The following is a 10,141-nucleotide window of genomic DNA, read 5'->3' as shown; positions in this document are numbered from 1 at the left end:
ACAACTACAACCACCACCACTATTATCATCACCACCACCACCATCAACATTAGCATCACAATCATCATCACCATAACCACCACTAAAACTGTCACCACCATCACCATCATGACCAATACCACTACCACCACCATCATGATTATTATCATTATCATCACCTTACCACCACCACCATTATTATTATCTCTATAACCACTACCACCACCATCATCACTACCATTGGTCCAACCACTACTGCCACCACCACCATCATCAATATCATCATAATCATCACCACCATTACCACCACTACAACCACCACTACCTTTATTATCATCATTTTCTTTTATTTTTTTATTTTTATTTTTTGAGACGGAGTTTTGCTCTGTCACCAGGCTGGAGTGCAGTGGTGCGATTTCAGCTCACTGCAACCTCCACCTAGCAACCTCTACCTCCCAGGTTCAAGTGATTCTCCTGCCACAGCCTCTGGAGTAGCTGGGACTACAGGTGCACACCACCGTGCCCAGCTAATTTTTGTATTTTTAGTAGACACGAGGTTTCACCATGTTAGCTGGGATGGTCTCAATCTCTTGACCTCGTGATCCACCCGCCTCGGCCTCCCAAAGTGCTGGGATTACAGGCTTGAGCGACCACGCCCGGCCTATTATCATCATTTTCACTGGAAGAAGGAAATTGAATCTTCTGAGGAGTTAGGTAATTTGCCTAAAGCCAAACAAATAGTAAGTTGAACTAGGTTTTATGAGTTCGAATATTTTGCTCATTCCACAGCATATATGCTACTTTCCCTCAGTTTGGAAGTCTGGCAGCTAAAAATCAAAGATTCGAAAACAACAATGACTTCAGAATTTCTGTATGCAAAGTACCCAATACAGCAATATGGTTAGAAAAGGGGTCTGGGCCTTCTCTAGAAGCTGTTTGCAGAGCAACACGTGATTTTTTACTCAGATTGTAGCATGCAGACCACTCAAAATTGCAATGTTTTATTTAAAAAGCTTTCTATTATGTTTCTATTAAGATTTAAAATGTTAATTGCTTTTTCAGTTTTTAGAGATGCTTGTGGAGATTAATAGGGGTGTGAGTCACACCCTACCTCAAAGACATTCTTGGTACCCCTCAGCGTATGAACGACAAGTTGAAGAAGAGTTTGTTTTTCCTAATATTTTAGTCATGTCATTTATCTGAAGGCAGTTAAGAGAGTTAAGAGTGCCTTCCACAAATCATATCTGCTTATTTGAGTCTTTGGTATATTTTTCTTTAAATACCATTCTACTAGTGTATTTTGCTGTTATCAATAGAAAAAAAATTCCCACCATAGAAAATGTTTTCATATTTATTCTCTGTCAGAGATTTCTGAAGTTCACATAAAAAAATTGTACTCAAAGGCTCAGCCAGCTGACTCATCTTGTGATCTGAAAGGCAAGTTATCCTTTTGTTACTTCTTACACTGAATGAACACTTTAGAATGAAGTCAAGAGGGAGAAGGGACCAGCTGCTCTTATGCTGCTGCTGTGTGAGTGGTATAGAATAAATATTCAAACCTTTAACTCCCAATAATTCAAAGGCAAAGAAAGAAAAGTCTGTGGTGAAAAGTGGCACCATAACCTCATCACTTTCCGGAAGGCAGCAAGTTCTTTCTTCTCTTTATTTTATTTAGAAATAATTGCTCTCTAGAGTTAAACTTGTAATATAGCTGCAGACGAATAACCCCAGGATCTCTTCTCTGTTTAGGAGGTTCTCTATTAATGAAAATCTTTACAAAGCTAGATCCGAGTGTTTTCTCTCTTCCTCAATTTGGAAAAGAGACACCTTACCCACCCCAAAAAGTTCACATTTCTCACATTTATATTTTAAGTTCCAGGAGTTTTACTTTGTATCCAACACTGTGTCCTTAAGTATCTCCTGCCTGAAGCATTTCTTAAGCAAACTGAGACATGAAAAAATTGAAGATATAGAAAGCCAACATGTGAAGGAATGATGATATAAATTATTATTAATTTGCCTTCTGGAGAAACACTGCCCATTATATCTGGCTTTTGATTGCTATCACAGCATAGGTCAAAATCTTTCTCTTAAAAATATCTGAAAAGGATAAAGTAAATTGTTCTGTTTTTTTTTTTGGAAGGAAGGAATATTCTAAATGATAAGATATGCTCTGGCTACACAACACAAAGTAAAGTGGATTTTTAGCTTACATGACCTGATTTGTTTATCAATAAGAATCAAACAGTTCAGGCTCTTGACACTTCCCTCTTCAATCTAGGGTGTGCAGATGCTATGGAATCATCACCCTCAGAGTCAGCCAAGCACATCCACACTTCAGGGTCCCAGAAACTAGCACCTGACATAGCCTGGACCATACTGAATGATGAGGAATTATAAGAGTGTTTACTGTCTCATCAGCACCTGCATTTCTAGTTTCATTTTCTTCTTTCCATTTTCACTTGTAGGACCATTTACTAGGTCCTTTTCTTCCTCTCCAACTTTTCTCTGTCCTTCTGGTACTTGACAGAGTCACTTTAATTTGTCTCAACTAATATCTTTTCTCCTTTAAAATATCTTCCAAAATCAACTGCATTTTAAACATTTTAGTTAAACATCACAGCTTTTGGCAAGTAATTAGTAGACACAATTTTGCCATCCAAAAATAAATGAGAAGTTGAATAAACTGACATTTGCTTAGCACAATAAAATATACAAGGCAGGCCAAGCACGGTGGCTCACGCTTGTAATCCTAGCACTTTGAGAGGCCTAGGTGGGAGGATCACTTAAGGCAAGGAGTTTGAGACCAACCTGGGCAACATAGTCACAGCCTGGCTTTACAAAACAATAAAAAAATTAGCTGGATATGGTGGTGCACACCTGTAGTCCCAGCTACTTGGAGGCTGAGGCAGGAGGATCCCTTGAGCCCAGGAAGTTGAGGCTGCAGTGAGCTATAATCACACCACTGCACTTCAGGCTGGGTGACAGAGCGAGACCCTGTCTCTTGAAAAAATACAGAAGGCACAGTTAACTCGATAAATCACATCTTTTTAATAAATATGTTGGCTTGTGTAACTGAAGTGGCTTCTATCAAAAAGAGAGATGGGAGGGCAACCCTCCATATTTATTTTAATATTTTGGTTACAACAGCTACACATTTCTTTTTCTTTTTTTTAAAACTGTCATAGCTACAATGAGTATGCATGCACTTTTAGTTTTCAACTCAAGCCCTATGGAAGACATACTCTAGTGTATCTTACACTCACCATTCCTAAAAAGCTAAGACTTGGCTGGTTGCTCATGGACATATTAAAATAAACATCTAAAATGTTTTACTTGTAATATTGGGCCCCTTTTGGCATTAGCCTGATCTAAACAGGTTACTCCGAGGTCACTGGGGGCCATAAATCAGGGGGGTGGACTGGTGGCTAAGACAGCCTGCATAGCTTTAGTGCAATGTGCTATTTTAGTTTATGCCCCTGCAATGACACCATCTCTTTGGCACCAGCCAAAGAAAGCTTCCTAGACATCTATGGGAAGAGAATGTTTTGCAGTAATCCAAGACAGAGGTCACACAAGCATGAATTACTGTGGGGAGGTCTTTGTCTGCTCCAGACCCTGGGACAAATAAAGTAGGGAAAGTGACTTCCAACTAAAGCATTTATCCAGGAATTCGGGGGTGGAAATTGATCCAAGCAATCTTGGCAAAATCGTGAAAGCAAAGAGTGACCAATTATTTTCAACCCAGGAAACTAGGGCATTCCAATCCCATTATTGGGTCCACTCGAGAAACCCAGATATTTTTTGAGAAAGATTCAGCATAGTTAAATAGCAATGCTTGTATTTATTTACATGTTATAAAATGTGGCATAATCACACAAATATCTCCAATCCTCTCTAGCCAAGGCTTATATACTTTTACATTTGATTTCTCTTACTTTTTCCACGGAGGGTATGACTTAACCCGTCTGAACTTTCAGCATTTATTAGTTTTGTACATAATATTTATTTAATTGCTTTTTTCCCCTTTCTTCTTTCTATTAATTTTGGAAGGGGCAAATACAATTCAGGAAACAATATCAAAATATTCCAGATTATACCAGATTGCATAATTATTTACCTATTAAAAGAAAACTACTACCTTGGTTTTATAAACAGCCTACATGGAAAGACAAAAAAAAAAAAAAAAAAATAGGTGTTTATCCTAAGTACAATTTTTTTTTTTTTTGGTAAGTGTTTTGTAGTCTTCTTGCTCCCTCTGACCTGAAGTTCCCTTTGAAAGGGAAAAAGTGCTAACTTACTTGGCTTGGAGAAAGGAGGGAGGCTTGGTTCATAAGTGAGTGGCAATTTTTTTCCAACCAGCTGTTAGTCTCTTTAAGGCAACAGGCAGCTAATGGTTGAGTGGACTTCTTTTTGCCAGTTCATCTCCATCTGGGAGAGTTCCCCTCCTTTGTGGAGGTTGAAACGACTTTCTCAGACACAGTTATCTAGGACGGGAGAAGTATTCTTATGCTCAGCTGCACTGTGTCAACTCTGGGGGACATTTGAAAATCTGACAAATGATTTGTAATTTCTTGTCATCTTCAAGCATAATCCTAAAAGGCATGCAAGTATCCAGGAAATACAAGAACCTGAGAAATACTTCGCACACTTACTGTGAAGTTGGGGTGTTTTATTATTCTAATCTTTGCACTTGACAACAGATTACTGAGCAGTGCTGAAAATGGAGGCAGGGACGGGTCGCGTTTCTAAGGAAAGAAGCAATTGGAGCTTTAACTTGTGCTAAGGAGTAATTTTGGCTTCTAAAATACTCACTGACTACCACCTGGTGAGTCGTTTGCTCCCACACATGAATTCTGTTCTGTTCTTGAAAGCAGGATAGGAACCTACACTGTGCATGGCCCTTCTTTCTTCCTTTTTTCAATTGTCATCATCATTGTCATTGTCATCATCATCAGCAGCAGCATTCTTATAGTCATTACCATTATTACCATCCAGTTATTCCCACTAACACTGACCAGACTGGCTGTCAAGATCACACAGTGACAAAACAGATGAAAGTCATTTAATTTGATAAGTTTGAAACAACAATGGGAAAAGAGTCTGTAATGCCAACTACTGGTTTTTCAATTCCTTGATAATCGAATGAATAATTTCTCCAGGAAAGATTAAGCCTACTTGATAGTAACCATTTTCTAAATGACATGACGATGTTGTTAGGAAAGCAAACTTAAGGCTGTGTGTGTGTGTGTGTGTGTGTGTGTGTGTGTGTGTGAGAGAGAGAGAGAGAGAGAGAGAAGAAACACAGACAGGGAGAGACAGAGAACAGACACTGGGATTTGTCGTGTGTAGGTGAATGCCTTTTCTTTCTCTCTGTCTCTCTCTCTTTCTCTCTCACTATATGCAACCCTGTTTTAGAACAAGAGCAGTTACACACCAATGCTCCGAAGTTCTGTGAACCTTAACATTTCCTTTAACCACAAAAAACAATTGCTGAAACAAACAGGATCTCAGAAAGGCTGTTTAAAAAATACATTGTGAGCATGACTCATTGACTCATTTTTTTTCTTCTCAGATCTTTACAGTGTCCATATATCTAAATGAATTTATACATACTTTTAAGCAAATGAACTGAAATTCTAAATCTGTGTAACCTCTGGGGGAAAGGGATTTTAAAAATGTGTCACTTGCAAGGAAATGTGGTTGCCCTAATAACAAGCTTCTGGGCATTTTCCTTTTTTTATGTTACAGGAAACTCATTGTACCAAAAGCTTTCTGCTTAGGCATGTTAAGTGAGCTGAAAGCATGCATGAATCCTAGAACAAGCATGAACTTTCATAAGTAGATACATCATTTTGAAGTAAAGACTGAGTAGTATAATGCTTAGAGAATGTGTAATCAGTCCCCTTGTTTCAGATGAAGAATGAGGCTCAAAGAGGGTAAATGACTTGCCCAAGATCCTCCAGCTATACCACAGCAGGGGCAAGGCTACAACTCAGACTCCTAACAACTTGTTCAGTGCTGTATCTGCCATATTAAACCTCTGAAAAGTTATTTATAAACTGAAGTTCTGTAAATAAGTCCTATTTTGAATCTGAGGTTAACCAGACACGTGAAACATGGTCACTATTCTATAAACCCATTTTTGTAAATAGACAATAGGGATTAATATGTATTGAGTACTGACCACTGTTCTAAAAGCTTTCCCTATCATAGCACTTAAGCCACATACAGCCATATGAGGTTTGAACTCCATTTTATAAGTGAGTAAACTGAGGCACAGAGAGATTACGTAACCTGCTTAAGGTCACAAGTGAATTGGTTGGCAAAGCCCAGACTGTGCAATTCCAGAGCTGAAGCTTTTGACTGTTACCCCACACAGAGCTTGCTTAAAATGAGGCACCAGCTGGACATGCTTTCACATAAATTGCCAAACATGAGCCACGGCTCTGAAAACTGAATAAAAATACAGTGGATGTTGGCCTTGTGATGATTTTCTCTTTAATCTTTAGGGATTAAGTTAAATGAGCTAATCAATTTGGAAAGGATAAAGCATACCACATCGAAGTGCAACGCAAATATTATGAATCTACTATGAAGACAATCTGTACAGCCGATAGGTATTACTGTCCCACTTCACCATTGAGGAGATCAAAGTTAGCTTGTATGGGTACCACGAGGCAGAACCAGAATTTGAGTCTGAATCTCGTTTGACTCCCAACTCATCAACCTGCACTACCTCCCTCACTTCCCACCTCAGAGCTACCTGGTTACCTAGCTACCTGGAACCTGGGGACCCCAGCCATTCCACAACAACATGGTTATTGAGGTTACAATAATCACCTTGGAAATGATGAATGCTCAGGAGAGAGAACACACAGGTTCATCCAGCCCTGCTTGGTCTTAAGGCTTCCCTTCAGAATGGGGCCATTCCTAATCCAGAGTGCAGGGCATCAGCCTATAGAGGGCGCTCTTAAGCATCATAGCCAGATGTAAAAGAGCAAAATTCCTGTAGGCAAAGAAATGTGGGCTGGGCGTTTTGGAATGCCACTCCTGGAGGGAGGTGTGGGTGAATGATTGCCAATTTTTCCGTTCTACGCTTATCTTCATAGTTGTGACCATTTTTCAGATCCTAAAAGGAGTTAGTATCTTAGCACAAATTTTCTCTTTAAGGTGTTTGCTTAAAGAGGAAACATCTTTAAGAAATGAAAGCTGAAGAATGGGGCCTAAGATCAAACTTCAAGGTATTGGTGGTTCTAAATGCCTGCCATCAAAGTAACACAACAGAATGATACAGAATCATAATTTGGTAAACAGCAGCGAAGTTCAGTAGATATTCTTCAAACTGATTTAAGTTGTGATAAAAACCCAACTTATGATTTTAAATATTTCTGTAGCTAGAACAACATAGCAGAAAGACAACATCAAAATATTAACAATGATTACATTCTACATGACTAGATTACAAGGGATTCTTTGCGACACTGTAATTTTTCTTCAACGAACTTGTATTGCTTGGGTAATTACACATACACAAAAACCTTACTACTGCTCCTTTTAAAAAATTACTGAATAGAGTTTTCAAAAAAATTACTAGACATAGTTTCTTGAGGAAAGTAACCAAATTCATGAGATTCTTGAGTCCAAATTTCCTTTATTTTGGCGGCTCCAAATTCTAGAAAAGCTTTTGCCTATGGCCCAGTCTCATAGGCAGCACTTGAACAAAACATCCGTCCATAATTAGATCATCCCTTTAAAATCGCAACCTTTAAGTTAAATTCTAGTGGACAGGTCAAGTCATGGAAGAGCAGTGAGATGAGAACAGAAAACTGAGCAGTGCCAATGGGGGTTGGAAGCTACCAGGACTCCAGTATCCCAACTTGGGAAAAAAGAAAATGGGAAAAGGGAATGGAGGGTTAGAGTGCCAAGTATGTGTGAGAAAGAGTAAGAGAGAAGGACTCAGGCTGGGCATGGTAGCTCATGCCTGTAATCCCAGCACTTTGGGGTACCAAGGGGGATGGATCACCTGAAGTCAGGAGTTCAAGATCAGCCTGGCCAACGTGGCAAAATTCTGTCTCTACTAAAAATACAAAAATTAGCTGGGCACGGTGGCAGATGCCTATAGTCCCAGCTACTTCGGAATGACTTGAACCCGGGAGACTGAGGTTGCGGTGAGCTGAGATTGCACCACTGCACTCCAGCCTGGGCAACAGAGCGACTCTGTCTCAAAAAACGAAAAAAAGAGAGAAAGACCGAGAGAGAGAGAGAGAGAGAGAGAGAGAGAGAGAGAGAGAGAGAGAGAGAAAGAAAGAAGGGAGGGAGGGAGGGAGGGAGGGAAGGAAGGAAGGAAGGAAGGAAGGAAGGAAGGAAGGAAGGAAGGAAGGAAGGAAGGAAGGAAGGAAGGAGGGAAGGAAGGAGTGCAAATCAAAGCAACATGGTACCATGGAAAACCACTCCTGGTCCATTTGTTCAGCTTCTACCTTAGCAGCCCTGCTATGCTTAAACCACTGTGACAGGCTTTCCTTAAGGTGTTAGACTAGAGATAGAACAGAAGAGAGACAAGGCAAAAAATTTAGTAATATTTTCCAGCCTAAACTAAACCTTTATTTTAGTAATGTCTTTAAAAAATGTATTTGCAGGAATGACTCAACTCCTTGTCCCACTCCTTGCCTTGTGTATTCCTTCAGTGCCTAAGCTGATATCTGCAGCTACTATCTCACTCAGAATGCTTCATTTTTATCATTTCAAAATACTCAAGTCCTTGCTCAAGTTGGGCAAAAGTGTCCAGTGGTGTCAAAACAAAGCAAAGCAGGCTAGAGAGGCTCCTGCCAGAAAGATGCGTTTACCTTCACCAAAAACATCATCCTCTTCATCGACCAGGAGCTCCTCAGCATCAAAAAACTGCATCTTGGAGAGGACAGGCACGAGAGGCAGCAGGCAGCAGCCCCCGGCAGTCTCAGCAGCCACACTGCCGACCGAGGTGATTTCCTTTCCTCGGGTTGCCCAAGCCCTCTGGAGGGCAGCTTCCGCATCTGCCCTGAAGAAAGCAGTTTCATTCATATGAATAGGCTTCTTGAGCCTTTTGAAGAGTGAATCCCAGGTGGGGTAATTCTCACCACTGAGGAGAAAGAAGTTTTTGAAAGGGGGCTGCAGATACCGTTGGATGTGAATACAGTTATCACTCAAAGTCTGAATGCAGTGAATTCTATTTCAAAGCAACAACTTTTATATTTCCTTAAAGAGGAAGGTGGGCGCTTAACTTTCTTGCTTATGAATTTGAACACAATGGGTTGTGTTGAAAGAGGGAGTTCACATTTCTCATATCTTGGTTTTGCTTCAATGACAATTTATCTGAAAGTAAAGCAAGCCACTATGTTAAACCAAAACAGGCATTTAGAGGACAGAGCTTTTATTTTGCTCAGTAATAGTTGCATTTTTCTTTCCTTTTTTTTTTTCCCCAAACCTCTTGCATTTTAAGGATTGGAAACTTTACAGCATTTAAACCAAATTGAACCATATCTAGGCTTTCTGTGGCTCAATTAAATCTATAGTCAATGAATAGATAACTGGTTTTGGTCAAACATCTTACATTTCACGATATTTACTCAGTTTGATACTTCAGACTGTATCACTAAAGGAGAAAGAAGAAAATGTAACTCAAAAAGCAGTCCTCCCAAAGGGATGAGTAACCACTGAGCTTCTACATGAGCACCATTGGCTGGCATCACCATACCAAGCTACCCAACATGTGCCAAATTCTGTATGGCTGCACAAACAAACACACATCTCTCTGAGTAATACTGAGACTTCATTTTGGGGTTTCCCAGACCACTCCATTGTGTTGTAAGATCTCTTAGGTGGCCAGAAGCTTAGAAAATGCAAATGGAGATGACAGTGAGGAGCTGTTGATCCAAGGTGTTTATTTTTGGCACTTTATTTACTGCATGGTTTTGAAGATACTCCCAGTGTTACCTTAGAGAAACTGTCCCCTCCTCCTGTAACTGCAACCTTGAAATTGCACCATTTTCTCCTAGAAGAGACTATGGACAACAAGGTTGGAGAAATCCAGCAGTGAGAAGGGATCACCCCAGAGGAATTCAGGAATCAGACACTGAGGGTTAAGTGAGCAGCAACAGTCAGTTCATCCCTGCATTGGTGGCTG

General features: G+C 40.0%; 1 protein-coding gene across 6 annotated transcripts in view; it reads right to left on the bottom strand.

The window, feature by feature from the left end:
* The window catches only part of RIPOR2 (RHO family interacting cell polarization regulator 2), a 244,921-nt gene that overhangs the window by 123,882 nt on the left and 110,898 nt on the right, over positions 1-10,141 (bottom strand). For 2 of the 6 annotated variants that reach the window (XM_023209736.1, XM_023209737.1), the window contains exon 1: positions 8,826-9,011. The exons of 3 other annotated variants lie outside the window; for them this stretch is intronic. In XM_023209736.1, coding sequence (XP_023065504.1) covers positions 8,826-8,886 — 61 coding nt within the window. In that variant the 5' untranslated portion in view covers positions 8,887-9,011. Of the gene's footprint in view, positions 1-8,825; positions 9,014-10,141 lie in introns of those variants that run through there. One more of the 6 variants, XM_023209731.3, reaches the window with a different exon arrangement.

The sequence above is a fragment of the Piliocolobus tephrosceles genome, chromosome 5 (genome assembly GCF_002776525.5).
Source record: "Piliocolobus tephrosceles isolate RC106 chromosome 5, ASM277652v3, whole genome shotgun sequence".
Lineage (NCBI taxonomy): Eukaryota > Metazoa > Chordata > Mammalia > Primates > Cercopithecidae > Piliocolobus > Piliocolobus tephrosceles.
The sequence above is the reverse complement of the archived record's forward strand: the minus strand, read 5'-3'. Positions and strand labels throughout refer to the sequence as shown.